Source organism: Eupeodes corollae, chromosome 2 (assembly GCF_945859685.1).
Source record: "Eupeodes corollae chromosome 2, idEupCoro1.1, whole genome shotgun sequence".
In the NCBI taxonomy this organism is placed as follows: Eukaryota; Metazoa; Arthropoda; class Insecta; order Diptera; family Syrphidae; genus Eupeodes; species Eupeodes corollae.
This window is the reverse complement of record NC_079148.1, coordinates 90,916,146-90,936,878: the sequence shown is the minus strand read 5'-3', so window position 1 is coordinate 90,936,878 and position 20,733 is coordinate 90,916,146. Positions and strand designations below refer to the sequence as shown.

The window sequence follows — 20,733 nt, the reverse complement described above, 5'->3', positions numbered from 1 at the left end:
TTGGACTTTTACTCTTCTTGCTAAGTCTACGTCGCTGTACAGCCCGTACAGTTCGTCGTTCCATCTTCTCCTCCACTCCCCTTCGATGCATACGGGACCGTAGATCACACGAAGAACTTTTCTCTCGAAGCGACCCAAGGTGCTTTCATCCGCTTTTGTCATGGTCCATGCTTCTGCACCGTATAGCAGGACGGGGATGATAAGGGTCTTATATAACAACACTTTGGTCCCTCGAGAGAGGACATTACTACTCAATTGCTTTCTTAGTCCAAAGAAACAGCGGTTAGCAAGAGTTATTCTGCGTTTGATCTCAGCGCTGGTGTTGTTTTCAGCGTTTACAGCGGAGCCTAGGTAGACGAAGTCCTTGACTACCTCAAAGGTACGTCTGTCGATTGTGACGTTTTGACCAAAACGTCGGTGTTGTATGTCCTTTCTAGACGACAGCATGTACTTTGTTTTGCCCTCATTAACCGTTAAACCCATTTTTGCCGCCTCTGCCTCAATACTCACAAAAGCCCCATTGACATCACGCTGAGTTCTTCCGATTATGTCAATGTCATCAGCATATGCCAGTAATTGGACAGACTTTTGAAAGATAGTGCCTCTAGTGTTGACGTGTGAGCTCTGCAGTATTCTTTCAAGCACGATGTTAAAAAAATCGCATGACAGCGCATCACCTTGTCTAAAACCTTTTTTGACATCAAAAGGTTCTGTTAAGTTGTTTCCAACCTTTATGGAGCAGCGTGAATTCTCCATGGTCATCCTGCACAAACGGACGAGTTTGGCAGGGATGCCAAAACTAGACATGGCTCTATACAGCTCGTCCCTGTAGATGCTGTCATATGCGGCCTTGAAATCGATGAAAAGATGGTGGGTGTCGATTTGGTGCTCTTGAGTTTTTTCCAGGATCTGCCGTAATGTGAATATTTGATCAACTGTGGACTTTCCTGGTCTAAAACCACACTGATAAGGACCTATCAGGTTGTTGACGATGGGCTTTAGACGTTCACATATTATGGCAGAGAAGATTTTATAGGCGATGTTAAGTAGACTTATTCCTCTATAGTTGGTGCAGTTTAGAGGGTCTCCTTTTTTCAGGATCGGGCAAACAATACTGAGGTTCCATTCACCGGGCATGTTTTCTTCCGACCATATCTTACAGATAAGTTGGTGCATGCTCCTAACCAACTTATCTCCAGCTGCTTTAAAGAGCTCGGCATTCAAGCCATCTGCTCCAGCGGCTTTATTAGACTTCAACTTAGATATGGCAATCTTTACTTCGTCTAAGTCGGGAGGACGGGATTGTTGGCTTTCGTCGTCTATATCGAATGGGTCATCCTGCCTGACAGCGGGATTCAGTTCTTCGTCGCCGTTATACAGTCTGCAGAAGTGGTCCTTCCATATCCTCAGCATTGACTGCGGTTCCACTATGATGTTTCCACTTTCGTCTTTGCAGCCTTCGGTTCTAGGTTTATGTACCTGTGAATTTCTTTTCACCTGTTCATAAAACTTTCGAACCTCATTCCTGCTTTTATACCTCTCAACATCTTCGACCGCACGCTTCTCATGCCCTCTCTTTTTCCTTCTGAAAAGTCGGCGTTCCTCTCGCCTCTTCTGCTCATAGAGCTCACGAGCAGCTCTCGTCCTTTTATGCAGCGCCGCTTTGCGTGCCTGTTGTTTGGCTGCATTTGCCTGCCGACATTCCTCATCAAACCAGGGGTTCCTTGTTGGTGGCTGTTTGAAACCCAGCACATCAGAGGCGGCTTCTCTGATTGCATCTTGGCAATGTTGCCACTGGTTTTCGATACATTGTGTTGGCGGCAGAGAACTTCGAGAGAGGTTACTTGTCACTCGGTCGGAAAAGGATTTGGCGATCTCTGGCGATTGTAGCCGTTCGACGTTGTATCTTCTCCCAGCACCTCCCTGTTTTTCCTTGGGTCTGGAAATCCGAAGTGCTACCCTGGCTACAACGAGGTAGTGGTCCGAGTCGATGTTAGCTCCTCGGAAAGTTCGTACATCCATAATGCTGGAAGCGTGTCTGGCGTCGATCGCAATATGGTCAATCTGGTTGACGGTAGATTGATCTGGAGAAGTCCAAGTTCCTTTGTGGATGTTGAGGTGTGGAAAACGCGTACTGGCTACCATGACGTTTCGCCCCGCAGCAAAATCTATGAGCCTGAATCCATTATCGGAAGTGTTGTCGTGCAGGCTGTTTTTCCCGATTATTCCACCAAAGATGTCTTCCCTTCCTAGCTTGGCATTAAAATCGCCCAGGACTATTTTAATATCGTAGCTAGGGCACTGCTCATATGTTTTGTCTAAGAGCTCGAAGAACATATCTTTGGTGTTGTCGTCTTTCTCTTCTGTGGGGGCGTGCGCGCATATCAGGCTAATGTTGCCGAATTTAGCCTTGATGCGTATGGTCATGAGGCGCTCATTGATGCACCTATAACTCAAGACTTCTTGCCTAAGTCTGGCTCCAATGACGAATCCGCATCCAAATAAGCGCTGTTGGTTTTCGTGGTAGCAGTCACCATAGTAAATATCGCAGTTTTTCATCCTCTTTTTGCCCGGCCCATCCCATCGTATTTCCTGGATGGCGGTGATATCTGCTTTATATCGTTCTAGGGCCTCCGCTAATTCTTCGGCCGCACGTGGTCTGTTAAGGGACCTAACATTTCACGTGCATATCCGAAGTTCGTTGTCCTTTATTCGTTTGCGTTGGTTGTCAACAGTAAATCCGTCCGTATCCGAGGCTTGTTGGTGCTTCGCAACTTTGAAAGCTTTTACGTGGCCAGGAAGTCACCCCGACGCACAACCTCCAACCTGGAGGGCCAGATCCTAAGTATAACTCCAAGGATGGGGAGCCGGATAAAACCGCTCCTTACAGGCCTGGGCTCCGAATAAGTCGAAGAAGCCCTATAAGGTGTTCACTAAGTAGTTCAACCTTACTGGAACTGTAGACGCCACCGTTGATTCCATCTCGGGAATTCCTCCGCTGCCGTCTGGATAAGGAGAGGTGCCTTAGTGGAAACACCTCTTCCCACCTCTCTCGTTTGCTGCCCCCAACAACTTTCCACTGGGGTTGGAACCCAATCTCCAGTTGAGGTACTAGGCACCCGATGTTCAACACGTGGAGGTGAGAGTAGGAGTTGATAGACAGAGGTTGGTTTTAAGAAAAAAAAAAAAAAAAAAAAAAAAAAAAACCTATGGACGCTTGTGTCCTCTTGAATGCCATTTGAACATCCCACACCTTCTTTGGTTCGTTTTAATATTAATTTCTAAAGATTTCTATAGTAATCTAGTATTAAATAAAGCCTATGTTACTAAGTGATATTGTAAATTTTCAATGAAAAAAGAATTATTAAAATCGGTCCAGTTACATACAAAAAAAAAAATACAAATCTTTCCTCTTTATAAAATTTAGTTTTCGACTAAAAATCTCGCAACAGCAAGATTTTCAAATAAAACTTATTTTATCATATGCAAAATATTGTTTTTTTTAATTTTGATTTAATTTTTTAGAAAAATTCAACTGATAACTTAAAAAAAAAACACGAACACCATGAAAACAAAAAAAAAAACTGGCTGGTAAGAATTGGTTTTCGACTCAAGTACCAATTAAAAGAACAAAGGAAGATATTGGCTTCAAATTATTTATAGAACAAAAAATATTGTTATGAATACTTTGTCAAAGTTTAAAGCAAGACAAATCGCATCCCAGCCTCTTTTTGAGAAGGATTTCGTATCAATAATCTATATAATTAACAAACTTTGTGCAACGATAGACCTTCCAATTTATTTAACATAACCTGAAGTGATGACGATGTTAGCTTTTGGTTGTTTTTTTAAGAAAAATCCAATTGACAACTTTTTTTACAATCAACTAAAATCCAAAATAATACAAATTAAAGCTCTGAAAACTGAAATGGTTTTCAACTCAAGTATCTTGAGAATAAAGAAAGATATTTATTTCAAATTTATTTTATCTTACTATTATTTATGTTTTGTACATAACTTACAAACAGAAATATCTGCAGACGGGCACGGATGAAATATTGTAAACAGTGTAAATCGGATGCTAGCCTCTTTATTCCTATTCCGATCAGCTTAGAATATGTTTTTGTTATAAATTAGAAGCAAAAATTGAAAAAAACTGTCAATAAAAGTTGTAGGTCAAATTTGAAAAAAATCATTAGTAAAGTTAAAGTGTAATGAAATCTTATCAGTTGAAATTTATTTTGTGTTTCTTGACTTGGATATTGACTTACAAATCTAAAAGCTTACCTAGTTTTGAATTGATTTATTTATTTTTTTTGTAGAAATATAAGATTTTTCATATTACTTTATAACTCTCTAGAAGATTATTGGCGCAAAGTTTTAAAGAATCTATTGTTAAGGGTTTAACAATTTACTATTAAGCAATATCTAGATATTTAGCAATTTATCCTCGAGTACAAAATGTTAAACCTGTAACTAGTAAATTGCTGTTTGCCTTTTATTAAAAAACGAGCTCCAAACATGTCTAAAAAGTGACAGTTTTTTAAAATAAACGCAGGAAATACGCCTAAACGGACCTATTAGTTGGAATTCCGAACTGTGTACTCGATCATTCCATCCACTGTTCTCATAACAATAACTGTACAGATGTCATATAGATTTGGCAAATTGCTTAAAGTAAAAGTAGCCATTTTTATGCTTTTGACTTTAGCCAATTGTCAAGAGATATTAAGATGTTAAAATCGTTAAAAATTAGCTAGTACATTGCTAAGAATGGATATAACAATAAACTAAATTGTTTACAATTTTGAGACATTTTAGTTATCTACAAAACGACACATTAAGGATGTGTTCGTTATATTTAGTTCTTAAGTAATAGCGGCCCAAAGTTAACTTCTTCGTCGAGTTGGGAACAGAAAGACTTTAACTTTTTCTGTGGTATCTGAAACATCTAATCTAATTCTCCTAGGCTACTGTTTATTAATAATGCTTGAAGAAAAATAATAATGTGATCTATTTTCAATAAAACTTTTAGTGTATTTTGTTGATTTAACTGTATCATGTTATTTGCTTGTATCTGAAGAACTTATTATATTTAAATTATGACTATTTTTTAAGGAGGTGATATTTTGTCCAATAACTTGTCTGATTACATATAAAACTATAAAGGGTTAACTGAAATTCATTACTGATTCCATAGTTTTCAATGGACTCCAGGGTAAAAAACCAGTATCGTCTTTTTATAAAAAATAGTAATTCAAAGCATGGTGTTTAGTACATTTTGCATGCTAAACATCTTCACTTCACTCAACTTAACTTAACTAACCTATAAAATGAATTGCAAAATCCTATATGTGTTCTTTTCTCTTGGACTCACAACTTGCCATAATTGTAATTTTTCAATAAAATAACATACATAAATCATTAAGAAATTAAAAATTAGTCATAATTTCAAATTAATAACAAACTAAAAATTTGTATTATTAATGATTTCATCAAGAAACACGTCAAATAATACAAACTTTTTATAACCTTACCACAACCACATGGGTAAAGAAAACGAAGAGGACGATGGGCACAAGGGTTCAGTGAACGAAACGAAGCAGAAGCAATTGGAACAACTTCGAACACGACGATCTGTTCTCATCGATGAAATAAAACGCTGCAGTGATTTTGTGTTGCGAGTTAAGCAAAAACCCGATTTAGCATCAATTCCAGAAATCAAACTTCGACACGAGGCACTCATGGAATCGTTCGCGAACTTTCAAAAGGTTCAATTAAAAATTTGAGAAGGACATCCCATCGAAATTAAAACTACAACTCAATCGGATAATGAATAATGAGGAATCATACTACTCCACATCGTCATCACTTCAGGTTATGTTAAATAAATTGGAAGGAAATTTTCTCACTTTGATTAATTACGTTACGATGCCGAGGAGAAGACGACCTGACTTAGTTCGTCGCAGTCAATCAAATGTGCGAAGAACTACCTTACGTGCTAACCGCACTGATGACCAGAGAGAGACAGATGTCAGAATTGCGTTATTTAGTGAGTGACAATGAAGTGGATATGCTACGTAAAGGCACTCTAATTAATAACTAACATGAGAGCATTTTTGCAACATGATGAAACTGCAAATGTGTTTGCGAAGCAGTTGTTAGATATTAGAAATATTAAAGTTTCAATGGACCGGATTCATCACATTACCCACAGATTTCTGCCACATCACAGATACAAAAGAGGAGCTTATTCAGCGTGTTTTCCCAGATATAGCGCAAAAGTTCAATAACCATAATTGGCAGGGTGAACGAGCAATATTGGCAGCGAAAAATAAAGATGTCGAGGATCTCAATGCAACCATTCAGAATTTTCTTCCAGGACGGTTGGTTTCCTTCAAATCAAGCCACACCGTTATGAACCAGGATGACGTGGTCAATTATCCCACGGAGTTTTTAATTCACTGGAATTGCATAGATTACCACATCACAATTTGCAGTTAAAAGTAGGATCAGTTTCATCATGCTGCGTAACATTAATCAACCTCGACTATGCAATGAAACAAGGCTGACTGTGAAAAGCTAATGATTATCGTCAAATATCAATAATCATAAAAGGAAAATACAAAAGAGAGGAAGTCTTGATCCCGCGAATACCGATGATTCCAACGGATTTACCATTCGATTTTAAATGCTTACAGTTTTCAGTACGTCTGGCCTTTGCGATGACAATAAACAAATCGCAAGAACAGTCTTTAGAAGTTTGCGGAATCAGCTTGGAGTTTCCCTGTTTCTCGCATTGACAATTATGCGTCGCGTGTTCGCTCGTCGGAAAACCGTCTTCTTTGTTTATTTACGCACCACAAAACAAAACAACAAATTTGTTTGCTTTAAATTGATTAACAAACTGTATCATAACAGTGTGTGTCTGTAACTAAAAATTTAAACCTTATAAATAGCCAGTATTTCGGGAAAAATCTGTTTTTCTAAGTAAGCAACATGATGTGTCGAAAATAGTAATAAAAATGTACGCTTCCTTAAAAAAATGATTTTTTATTCAATACGTTTTTTTTGTTTTGAAATAAATGTATTCAAAACTTAAAGTCTTTTATTTATCGATTCGGACAGTACGAAGTCTGCTGGGTCAGCTAGTTGAGTTTTAAAATGTTATTCACGTAATTTAAGTCACAATGTGTAATAAAAGTAGCTAAAGTAATTATTTTGGGTGATATTTGGAGTCAACCAAGTTTTTCACTTTTGATGTTATAATCTGTACAAGGAATTTTGTTATATCTCCATATATTGTCGACGAAATAAGGTATACCGAACGTTCACACGTACGTACATACATTTCTCTTTAAACCTTTTATTTAGATCTTAGAGGCTTCGAGAAATGCCAAAATTTTCATTTCAATAAATCAGTCCAATTGTCTATGAAAAAATAATAATAATAATAATAATTATAATAATGTAAATAAATTAATAATTTATTTATTGATTTACTTGGCCTATGGCGGGAATGCATTGTTGGTACTTAAAATCGCGGTACAAAAAAAAAACATACAATTAAAGAAGTCTTAAATAAAGTCCACATCGGTAACATTTTGTACAAATGGTGCTGTTTTCAATTTTCTTCTTTTTTATTCTAAACTATGCATAATCTTTAAATTACTTAATTACCTACCCAAAATAACCTTGATCAAAAAATAAATTCACATATTTAAATTCCTTAATTGTTATACAAAATATACTGCTAATTTAACGTTAAGTAATATACTTAAGCTTAAATATAATACACCATCATCGCAAGAGCTCTTCTCTCATCTGAGATCATTAATAAGTGAAGTCTGCACTCACTAATGGTCATACGAGTAGAGTACAAAGATACATAATAGAGGTCAGCTGGCGGAATTGTTTCGGATGGTTTTCATTTCAATCATTGGATTTTGATTATATTGTAATTTATTTGTTGCAATTTTAACATTTTATATACACTTGGCACTTGGGAGGTTTTTGTTGCGGTATGTATAACTATGCCTTGTACCTACTGTTAAGTCTTAAATACTTTTTTAACATAATGTAAATTGATTTATTTGTTTTTGCTTATCATCATGAATTATGAATTTAACAATTTAACTTTCTATTTAAAAATGAATCATTTTATTAATAATTCTATGATTTTGTTTTGAAAATAAGTTCAATAGTAAAGGGTGATTTTTTTGAGGTTAGGATTTTCATGCATTAGTATTTGACAGATCACGCGGGATTTCAGACATGGTGTCAAAGAGAAAGATGCTCAGTATGCTTTGACATTTTATCATGAATAGACTTACTAACGAGCAACGCTTGCAAATCATTGAATTTTATTACCAAAATCAGTGTTCGGTTCGAAATGTGTTTCGCGCTTTACGTCCGATTTATGGTCTACATAATCGACCAAGTGAGTAAACAATTAATGCGAACTGAAGCCGAACGATCTGCCACAACGTCGAATTTTCAGTGAATGGGCCCTAGTAAAGTTGGCAGAAAATCCGCTTTTTTATCGACAAATTTTGTTCAGCGATGAGGCTCATTTCTGGTTGAATGGCTACGTAAATAAGCAAAATTGTCGCATTTGGAGTGAAGAGCAACCAGAAGCCGTTCAAGAACTGCCCATGCATCCCGAAAAATGCACTGTTTGGTGTGGTTTGTACGCTGGTGGAATGATTGGACCGTATTTTTTCAAAGATGCTTTTGGACGCAACGTTACGGTGAATGGCGATCGCTATCGTTCAATGCTAACAAACTTTTTGTTGCCAAAAATGGAAGAACTGAACTTGGTTGACATGTGGTTTCAACAAGATGGCGCTACCTGCCACACAGCTCGCGATTCTATGGCCATTTTGAGGGAAAATTTCGGAGAACAATTCATCTCAAGGAATGGACCGGTAAGTTGGCCACCAAGATCATGCGATTTGACGCCTTTAGACTATTTTTTGTGGGGCTACGTCAAGTCTACACAAATAAGCCAGCAACTATTCCAGCTTTGGAAGACAACATTTCCGAAGAAATTCGGGCTATTCCGGCCGAAATGCTCGAAAAAGTTACCCAAAATTGGACTTTCCGACGCAGCCGCGGTCAACATTTAAATGAAATTATCTTCAAAAAGTAAATGTCATGGACCAATCTAACGTTTCAAATAAAGTATCGATGAGATTTTGCAAATTTTATGCGTTTTTTTTTTAAAAAAGTTCTCAAGCTCTTAAAAAATCACCGTTTATAATGACAATGCAGACTTTAATGTATACTTTCCGGTTGTCAAAATATGATTTCTTACTTCCTATAAAATTCAAGAAGCTTTTAAAGTTTGACGACTTCTGGCAATCGATCAAATCGAAAGAACAAACACATTCACTCTCCAAGCCAAGAACGATTCGCATTCAGTTGCTTTGCCTGTTCTGCAAGTTCGTGTAGAAGTTTTAGATGCTTCCTTTAAAGCCTTTAATGCAGTTCATGTGAAAATTGAAGATAACGATCACGATGAAGTCTCTAGATCGTTCTAAATACGAAGAGAGTTTATTCTCTGCATTCCCATACAAATAATTCAAATCTACCAATAACTTAACTTCCTTTATTTTTTCGGGTGACGTGACTTGTGGACAGTTTTGTACAATCGCTTTATACCTCTGTGGCACGACCATCCTATAAGCTTTCTAAGCAAAATTTCACTACTTTTTTTTCAAAGCTTAGTGAATACGCCATTACTTCACTACTTACACACTTAACATATAGACGAGTTTTTACTCACCGCTTAAAAAATGTTCTTTAATGTTTGGTAAAGGAAACTTATAAAAGTATTGTGTATATTAACCTTAAATTACCTCATTATAAAGGCTAAAGTGACAACTTTAGTTATTAATATATTTTTGAACACTGTTGTCCATCAAGGAATAGTCTAACTTAATTTACATACATATTAAACACGTGATTTTTTCGAACTTAATTTTCAGGAGTCTATTATTAACTTCCCATAGGAAGTTATTGTAATGGGTCCGATATGTCAAATTGAAAATTTTGAAATTTCTCGACGTTTCAAGGTCCCTAGAGTCGAAATAAAAGATTTTTAGAAAGATGTCTGTGCGTGCGTGTGTACGTACGTTCGTACGTCCGTACGAAAAATCACTGAATATCGAAAACAATATTTTCTGGAAAATAAAATAAGTTTGAAGCCAATATTTTTAATTTTTGAAAAGCTATTTGAGTCGAAAGTAAATTTGTACCAAGTTTTAGTATTGTTTTTTTTAGATTTTTATTTTTTGTAAAAAACCGTCAATTCGATTTTCTTCAAAATTCTATCGAATGTTGAAAACAATATTTTCTATAAGATAAAATTAGTTTGAAGCCAATATTTTATAGTTTTGAAAAGATATTTGAGTCGAAAATCAATTTTTACTAACTTTTATAAATTTTTTTTTAAGGTTTATATTTTTTGTAAAAAAACTGTCAATTCGATTTTTCTCAACATCTTTCAGAATGCTTAAAACAATATTTCTTATAAGATAAAATAAGTTTGAAGTCTAACTTTCAAGTTTTTGAAAAGATATTTGAATCAATATTTAATTTTTACGAACTTTGAGTAATGTTTTTTTTTTAGATTTTTATTTTTTATAAAAAAAACTGTCAATTCGATTTTTCTCAAAATTTTATCAGATTTCAAAAACATTATTCTCCGTTGCTCAAAATTGTTTTGGAGATGAAATCATATGTTAGTCGTTAAATTTAGGAGGTGACAAATTTTTTTTTCAGGTTTTTTGATTTAGAAAAAAAAACCGTTGTATTGATTTTTTTCAAAAAATATACTTGTTTGGTATCACGTTATATATTATATAAAATAAAATCTAATTCAAGTCTCTAGCGTTTTTGGTTCGTAAGATATTTAGGGTTAACCAAAATGTTAACCTTTTTTTTAAACTGCTATGGAAAAAAAACCACCCACGCAATTTTCTTGAGAGCCCTTTCTGCATCTTTCTGCCTTATTATCTGTATAACAAAATTTATTTGAAGTCGATATCTTTTTTGGTTCTTGAGCTATGGACGACGAAAAAAACGTCGCGAACGTACGGAAGTACGGACGTACAGACGTACGGACGTACGGACGTACAGACGTACGGACGTACGGACGTACGAACGTACGTACACACGCACGCACAGACATCTTTCTAAGAATCTTTTATTTCGACTCTAGGGACCTTGAAACGTCGAGAAATGTCAAAATTTTCAATTTGACAAATCGGACCCATTACAATAACTTCCTATGGGAAGTTAAAAATTTGTCACCTCCAAAATTTTACGACTGAAATATGATTTCATCTCCAAAACAATTTTGTGCAACGAATAATAATGTTTTTGATACCTGATAAAATTTTGAGAAAAATCTAATTGACAGTTTTTTTTATAAAAAATAAAAATCTAAAAAAAACATTACCGAAAGTTGGTAAAAATTGAATATCGATTCAAATATCTTTTCAAAAACTTAAAATTTATGATTCAAACTTATTTTATCTTATAAGGAATATTGTTTTCAACATTTTGAAAAATTTTGAGAAAAATCGAATTGACAGTTTTTTTACAAAAACTAAAAACCAAAAAAAAAATTAATAAAAGTTGGTAAAAATTGATTTTCGACTCAAATATCTTTTCAAAACTTTGAGATATTGGCTTTGATTTACTTTAATCTTTCAAAAAATATTGTTGTCAACATTCAGTTAAAGTTTGAAAAAAATCGAATTGACAGTTTTTTTTACAAAAACTAAAAACCTAAAAAAAAATTAATAAAAGTTGGTAAAAATTGATTTTCGACTCAAATATTTTTCCAAAAATTGTAGATATTGGCTTTTAACAACTTTTATCTTTCAACAAATATTGTTTTCAATATTCGATAAAATTTGGAAAAAAATCGAATTGACAGTTTTTTTACAAAAAATAAAACTTAAAAAAAAAAACAATACTATAACTTCGTAAAAAATTATTTTCGACTCAAATAGCTGTTCAAAACTTTAAAATATTGGCTTGAAACTTATTTTATTTCACAGAAAATATTGTTTTCGATATTCAGTAATTTGTATATAAGAATCCAACAGTCCGTTTTTTCATTAAAAAAAAATCTACAAAAATAGTACGCAAATTTGGTAAAAATTGGTACGAGTACATATAGACAAACTTTGAAGCAAGACAAAGCGACAGACGGGATGGGAAGTTATCATTGTGGGTCGCATCCCAGCCTCTTTTTACTATCGTTATCAGTCTGCTTACTCGTAGGTTGGAGCTGATGCTAGAAATTATTTTGATCTTAAAAGAGTCAAAAAAACTTAAAAATTGTAGAGAGAAAAATGTTTGGTTCTTGAATTTAAGGAAATAGGTGCAAATTAAATAAAAACAAATTAAAGTAAACAAATAGTTTGGGAAGAACCTTTTGTCTGGCACTCACAAATTACGCGTTTCAGAATTTCTTTTTATTTCAGTTCTCAAGAGATTCAAAGGTTTGTTACTTATAGGTACGAAACGTTCATAATGTTATCAATTAGTAATTATTTAAACAAAAGTGTCACTTTTGCTGATTTGGGACTTTTATATTCTTGATTATTAATTAATTTTGTATTCAATAGAAAATCAATTTTAAAAGAAATAAAATGCACGACTCTGTCACTAGAATTTGCTTATTTCCAAAAAGTCTGTTTAAAAATATTTCCTATATTTTACGATTTGAAAATTTACCTGCAAAATAAGTTGGTCTCAAAAATTGTAAATTTTGTCTTAACAATATTTTTGGTAAGCACTAAATAAAGTGCTTATAAATATACATTTTATATTTAAATTTCGTTAAAAAACGTTCACCGCATTCTAAGATATCGAGAATCTTAAAAAAATTATGTTTTTTTAAAAACCAAAAAATAGTAATGACATTTTTGATCATCAGTAAATTTTTATGGGGATTGCTTTTATTTTTCGTATTAAAAAAATGAAAAAAAAGAACCTTACGCTAAACGGTTGAAAACCTTAATTTCAATCGGCACAATGGTTTAAGCTGTAGGGGACAGGACAGATAGACGGACGGAACCTACTTTTTCGAACTTTCTAGCATCGTAATGTCACATCTGAGCTCGAGCTAGATTTTTTTTACGAATGCAATATAAAAATCACTTCGATGTCACTATTTATGTGCATCAAAAAATAAGATGGAATGGAAGGCTTGTTTCAGGAATTTAAAGGCAACTTAATATAAAGTTTACGTTCCCTTATTCAATGTTTCTTCTTAAGAACCTGAATATTTGTTCTTTTTCTTAGAAACAAATTTTATGAAAATAATTTAAGCACTAAAGTTTTTCCAAATTATATATTGAAAACAAAAATTTAAAAATTTGACAGCAAACCACATTTTGGTGAATGTCGTTAAATCTCTAACAAATCTTTAGGTGAAATCTTTAATTATATTATGGCTGATATGACCCTCCTGGATCATCCATTGGTCAAAAGTTGATGAATTTGTGCTGCGTTTTTGGAATAGGGCAGAATTTCCGATTCATATAAAGTTCTTGGTCCAGTAATCAGTTAAAAGTAATACTTTTAGCAACAAAGCTTAGGGAATTAAAATCCAAATTTTGTTTTCATATCGAAAAAATAACTAACTCAAAATATAATGGGGTTTATATCTATGAATGCAATACGATTGAATTGAAGGGAGTTCCTACGGAAAAAACAAACAAATTATCTCCCAGGGGGGAGTTGGACCAGCAGGACGACAGAGTGCTGATCTATCATAAATAAGAAAAAATTGGTACAAAGAAGCCAAAAATAGAGACACATGGATAGCTTTGAGGTAACCAACATCAGTAACTTTTCAAAATTGTACGTATCTATCTTATTTTTAAATTTTTGTTTATATTGAGCGCGCACTAAAGGGTTATGAATACCCTTATAATGATTAAACACAGTCCGAACAGAAAGGAGAAACCGATGCACATTGATTTTGAATGGGGACCGTCTCGAAACCTACCGCGTGCTGTTGTCATGTATTCTTTCTTTCTGTTGTTCCTTCTCTTCTGCCCTTCTGTCTTGTATTAATGTCTAGTGTTTGTTATCACCTTCCATAGCCTAGTTTCTCAAGGTGCTGTGTTCTCTACTCTGCACATTAATCTGCTGAGTAGTGTGAAATGTAATGTAATGATTTTGAATGTCTGCACATTGTAATGAGTGGAAAATATTGAGTCAGGTAAAGCATTCCACATTCGCGTAGAACAGCTAAAGAAAGATTCTCTGTACTTAAGAGTACGTCCGAAATTGGGCTCAAGGGTAAACTGATGGGCATTCCTAGCAGTACGGGTATTACGGTTGAATCGTTTAAGGGGAGGAATGCTACTGGCTATTTTGCGAGAGCATTGTTTATAAAAATAATGATAAAACAATGACAGGCATGAGACCTTGCAGTGGTGTGCAAAAGAAGAAAATGTCTCGGAGAGAGAACGATCTCCTATCATTTTTAGAGCTCTTTTTTCAATTCTATCTAAATAGAAGACGCAGGTAAGTTATTGGGGCTCCAGCCCAAATATGAGAGTTATACTCGAGTTTAGGACGAATAAAAGCTTCGTAAATTATAGTCAGATCAGAAGGAGTAAAAACTTCTTGCAGCGTCGGAAAAACCTGAACACTTAGCAGTATTTTTGGCGATGTCAAATATGTGATCACTCCACAACAAGTGGTTTGAATTGCACATACCTAGGACTTATACTGTTCAATCTCCTCGAAGCAAGTACAACTCATGGATAGTGGCATTGGGGGAGGGATACGCTTTTGTGACAGTAGACAGCAATGAGTTATTGAAGCATTAAATTTTACACGGTTTTTGAATCCCCATTGAACAACGATGTTAAGGTCAGACTTTAATGAGCATTTACAACATTGGGTTGATAATATTGTAATAAGGTAATAATAAGGCAATCAAAGTTTGCAACAATAATAATAATAAAAGTTGTTAAAAATTGATTTTGGACTTTAATATATTTTTAAAAATTAAAATTAATATCTTCAAACTAATTTAATCTTATAAAAATATTGTTTTCGACATTTTAAGTAAAATTTATATAAAATCCAACAAAAAATAATATGCAAAATTGTAATAATTGACATTCAATTCTCGATATCTCGTGTATAGATAAAATAATTAACTTCAAAGTGATTTCATTCTGTGTTAAGTTTTCTTAGAAAAAAGCAATCTGTATTGATTTTTATAAGAAATGATTCTAAAACTGTTAAAAATTTATGTTCGGCTAAAAATCTCTAAAACCTAGCACTAAATGATGGTGAAATCAAACTAATTCATCATTTGCAAAATATTGTAATTTTTAGTTATTTTTTTTAGAAAAAAATTGACTGACAACTTTTTTAACAAAATTCAAAAACCTACAATAACAAAAAAACTGATAAGAAATGGTTTCTGCCTGAAGTATTAGGATAGCAAAGAAAAATATCGATTTAAAATAATTTATCTCAAACTAAATATTCTTATGAATGGTTTATATAATTTTTATGTAAGACAAATCGACAGACGGGATATGAAATTATTAGTGTAGGTCACATCCCAGCCTCATTTTCCTCCTTATTTTGTTATATATTGCAAGTTCTTTTCTTGTCAGTTGGAAGTATACAAACGGTCACAGTTTGGTCAGTAATGTCGGTGTTTTTGCTTTCCAAATGTCAAAAATGACAACTTTTATTTGAAAACCATTAACAAACCCTTTTGGAAAATTTGAATTCTATAAGTTACATAAGTCTCATACATTTTTGGAAAAAAAACCCTCAACATTTTCAAACATTTTCCAACAGATTTTACTAATTTGACTGCTATTAAAAACGTATTCTTGTTCTGAATTAACCAAAAGAAGTCGTATGTTAATTATTATGGCATTGATTTATCGTCAGATCTAAACAGTACCGCTAACTTTAATCTAACGATTACGAAAACAACACCTTAAGCAGCTCAAGTATTAATTAACATCTCACCTTTCGCATGAGGTAACTTTTCGGAATATACAAGCTTAGTATCAATTTTATTCTCATCAAAAAATTATAATAAAAAAGAAGAATTAAATAAAATATTTTTGATTCTAAGATTTTAAAAACTAAACACATTCGTGATGGGTCGCACACACTTGTTTCGTTTTGCTTTACGAAATAGTTAAAAACGTTCTTGTAAACTGTATTTGTTTTCTTACATTTGAAACAATTCTCCAGTATTTTAAAGATTAGATATGAGTTGATGATTTGTTTTCAAAAATAAAATTGATGATGTTGATTGATTTAGGATGAGCATAGCATTTGCAGGCCTTTAGAAGAATTAAAGACTCTTTTTCAAATGTCAAATCAATTCCAGTCTTTAATAGCCACGATGCTTTGTGTCAGATAAATTACCAACAAGCTCTAAACAACCTCAAGTTTTCAGCTTAAAATGCTTGTATTTGAACTTTTTTCAAATTACCTTTTGGCGTTTAGAGGTTAAGTAACTTTAAGTAGCCTCTGTGCAGCATTCATAAATACGACTAATTATCAAATAGTTTTGTAACGATTTGTAAAGTTACACACTTTTAAAATAAGTACCAAGAACTATTATAAGACTTCCTGACCTTGTGACTTCTGGAATGGAATTAATTTTTAGAAAACATTTAAAGCTTTTCTTGTATTTTGTGTCGTTTTCAAGTGTGAATGAACCTTTAGTATTGCAACATCGCATTTAGGGTAAACAGGTAGGTTCTAGCAAATTATACATAAAATCTAAAAATACTTTAGACCGGTTCAATATTCGCATACTCACTTAAAACAACTTATTACAGTTCAATCTGTTGTAGAAATATTGATGACCTCAAGTCGTCATCACCGAATCATAAATTGTTCCTATCTTATGTCATCTTTTCTTCGTTCAAAAAGAGTCTAGCAAAGTTTTCTGTATTTTTTATATTTACATAGTTTTCTTTTTTGGCAAAAATGTAACATAGTTTTTGTTTATTAATTTGTTTGTAAAGTTAAGTTGCATTAACAATTTAATTAAAAAAAAAATTAAAAAGCAATAAAACTCAACTTTTATAACTTAATGGAACTCATGGCAAATTAAGTCGATTGCTATCTAATTTATCGTAGTGCTTAAAGTTAGAAGTTGAAGGATGGATTTGGGTTGTTGTTATAAACATAACCATCTTGGTGACTTTCGTATTCTGGTACTTGTGGTGCTGGCTGAGGCTTGTAGATTGGTTGAGGAGCTGGTTGTGGCTTGTAGATTGGTTGAGGGGCTGGTTGTGGCTTGTAGATTGGTTGTGGGGCTGGTTGTGGCTTGTAGATTGGTTGAGGGGCTGGTTGTGGCTTGTAGATTGGTTGAGGGGCTGGTTGTGGCTTGTAGATTGGTTGAGGAGCTGGCTGGGGCTTGTAAATTGGCTGAGGAGCTGGTTGTGGCTTGTAAATTGGTTGAGGAGCTGGCTGTGGCTTGTAGGTTGGTTGAGGAGCTGGCTGTGGCTTGTAGATTGGTTGAGGAGCTGGCTGTGGCTTATAGATTGGTTGAGGAGCGGGTTGGGGCTTAGGGGCGATTGGGGAAGGTGGTAGGTATTCCTTGCCGGGAGTAGGCTGTGGCCTTGGAGCGTAGGTTGGTTGTGGTCTTGGAGCTGGCTGCACAGGGGCATAGGTTGGTTGTGGCTTTGGAGCTGGCTGGATTGGGGTGTAGGTGGGTTGTGGCCTTGGTGCTGGCTGGATTGGTGTGTAGGTTGGTTGTGGTCTTGGAGCTGGCTGGATTGGAGCAAAAGTAGGTTGTGGCCTTGGGGCTGGCTGGATTGGAGCAAAAGTAGGTTGTGGTTTAGGGGCAGGTGCAACCGGGGGTAAGTATTGTGGTGCTACTGGTTTGTATGGTGCTGGTGTGGGAGCAGGTTTAGCAGGAGCATAGGTTGGTTGTGGCCTTGGAGCTGGCTGCACTGGGGCGTAAGTTGGTTGTGGCCTTGGAGCTGGCTGTACTGGAGCGTAGGTTGGTTGTGGCCTTGGAGCTGGCTGCACTGGGGCGTAAGTTGGTTGTGGCCTTGGAGCTGGCTGCACTGGGGCGTAAGTTGGTTGTGGCCTTGGAGCTGGCTGCACTGGGGCGTAAGTTGGTTGTGGCCTTGGAGCTGGCTGCACTGGGGCGTAGGTTGGTTGTGGTCTAGTTGGTGCAGGAACTGGAATATCCACTACCGGTGTTTGGGCAGGGAAAGGCTGGCTTGGAACTTGGTAATGGTATCCATCTTCTTGTAGAATATGTGATACGTCTGCGCATGCAGCAGCTAGCAGAGCGAACAAAATAACGACTTTCTGTAACAGAAAAAAAGTATATACACTTAACATTTAACTCAATCCAAAGTGTAAAATTCTCCTTAACCTACCATTTTTCAAAAATATTCCCAATCAAGAACTTGGTGTGTTCTCTACTTCAAAATGTAGACGAATGACTTGACTAAGAATATATTCACATTTTATATATAAGTTGACAAAAAAATAAAAAATAAACCCAAAGCTGTTTGAGCTACCTACCGGATTTCTACATCACCACTACAACAATATAAAAAACCATACGAAAACTCCTTCATAATTTATTTAATATTTCTGGGTTTTATTGGTATGTGCAAATATGTTAAATAGAAACTGTGAAGGTTAGCATAATCCACTAATTTCTTGATATTCTAAATTGATAATAATCAACAAAAGATACAACCAAACAGCATATTTCAGCCTAAACCAGAAAATATTAATGAGGTAGGTCATCAGAGGAAGTTCATTCATTCAAAATTTTATAAAGACTGTACGTAGATTTTCAGATTTTACTTTCCCCCCCAATAAGATAGAACAGATCGTAAGTTTGAAGCTTAAATGAAAGACAATAATCTTAGTATATTTATTGTGTGGTTTTGATCCCAGTACACATTTTAAACAAGTTTATTTGTTTATTTTTTTAATTTTTTCAATTTTATTTTTATCGATTTGTATATGAAGCTATAAAACCTAAGCCATGCTGAAGATGATACATGTTTAACGTTCATCAAAAATCTGACATCTTGGCTGTAGAAGCAAATGGAATCGTCATATTTCTGGTTAGATATTGAACTCTTCATAGTTCACACGTTGGTCATCGGCTTGGCTTCAACCTGTTACGATCTGCTGCAGCTTTTGTGTTAGGGTATTATAAGCGGATCTCCGACTGGGAAACACCCAAGTGCTATTAATTTTAAATTTTCAAAAACTTTAAGTCCGTTACCTTGAACCTCTGGGCTATTCTATCTATAGAAGTAATGTCTTTGTGTTTTTGTTTGTTTTTTGTTTAAGGCTTCACGCAACTATACTCGTTAAAGAAAATATAAAATTTTCATATAGAATTGGTATTGTTTTTATGTTAAACCATTTCTTATATAAAATAAATATCTGTTCATAAAGATGCTAATCTAAGCGATTAATGTGATTAATTGCTTTTTTAGTTTCTGCATTAGGTCTAAGGCCATCACCTTACCGCCTGCCGGTTTGAACTATTACTTGGTAGCCAAGTCTTCATATAAGAAGGGTGTAATTAACTAAAGTTCGCATCAAGAAGGGAATTTATCAGCTTAGTGAACCGTTATAAGTTGGTTTTTTGATTATACACACCAAAAAGGACTTATTATCCATCGCCTCCTGGGCTGCTAAAATATCGATCCTTAGTCAAAATTCTTGTTAAAAGTTTTATTGGTCAAACATCGCAAGCAAAGTGATTCCGAAATTAGGATTAAAAATTATGGCCGTGTACTGTTTTAACCCAGGGTTCTTGGACTTGACTCAATAAAACCATAAGAAATTGAAGAAAGAAGAAATCTTTTGGTAAGGGCATCATCGCACGTCACGTTGTACGTGGGCTTGCGGCGGCGTACGATTTAACACCGCTGGAATTTTGTTTGTGGGGTTAGGTATGTGAAGTCAGATGTCTACGCAGATATGTAATCCCCAGATATGATAAAAGCCTTGGAAAAGAATATTCTACTCGTTATTGCTGCAAAAAGTGGTCGGAAATTGGGCATTTTGGCTTAAACTTCTTTCGATCACGCTGAAATAATTTGTATATAATAAAAATTAGGGATTGCGCCTAAAATTCATTCGATCAAAAGCAAGCATTATTAAAAGAATAGCTTTAGTCTTAATTTTTCTTGCTTCACCATTTTTTCGTTACTGCAACGAACAAAGACCTCCAGATTCCTCTGACAGATGTCACCAAAATAAAATGGCCGTCACGAGGCGCAAAAATCTACCTGCGCAAAACTCTATTTATAGGTAGACTTTCTATACTTATCAATGTGCACTTTTGCAATAAACTCATACAAAATATTTTCCCATTCTACTGCATTGATTGTACTTAAATTGAGAGGGAAACAACGTTTCAAAGCAAAGTTCTTCCGAATTCTGAAAAGGAGTATAACCGAAACGAAGAGAAATAAGGTTTTTTTTTTTGTCAGATCTTTTATAACTTAGGTTAAAAATTCAGCATTAGCCTTCAGGTTTTGCATACAAATTTGATGTAAACCGGACTCAACGCAGATATCATAGTTTTGAGTATTAACTATTCTTTCGAAGACATTTTTTTTGATTTTTCAACTGTTTCTATCTATTAATAGCCGTAGACTTCGTTACAATAGCAGAAACAGGTGTTAATTGTGGCGTTGACCACTTTGAATT

The 20,733-nt window shown here is 34.6% G+C and overlaps 1 protein-coding gene across 1 annotated transcript; it reads right to left on the bottom strand.

The window, feature by feature from the left end:
* Positions 1-16,964: 16,964 nt before the first annotated feature.
* LOC129944460 (uncharacterized) lies at positions 16,965-18,509 on the bottom strand. Its single transcript, XM_056053892.1, has 2 exons — positions 18,423-18,509; positions 16,965-18,351 (listed from the first exon to the last, which is right to left on the bottom strand). The coding sequence occupies exons 1-2, from the start codon at positions 18,423-18,425 to the stop codon at positions 17,176-17,178; spliced, it is 1,179 nt and encodes a 392-aa protein (XP_055909867.1). The 5' UTR covers positions 18,426-18,509; the 3' UTR covers positions 16,965-17,175.
* Positions 18,510-20,733: the final 2,224 nt, after the last annotated feature.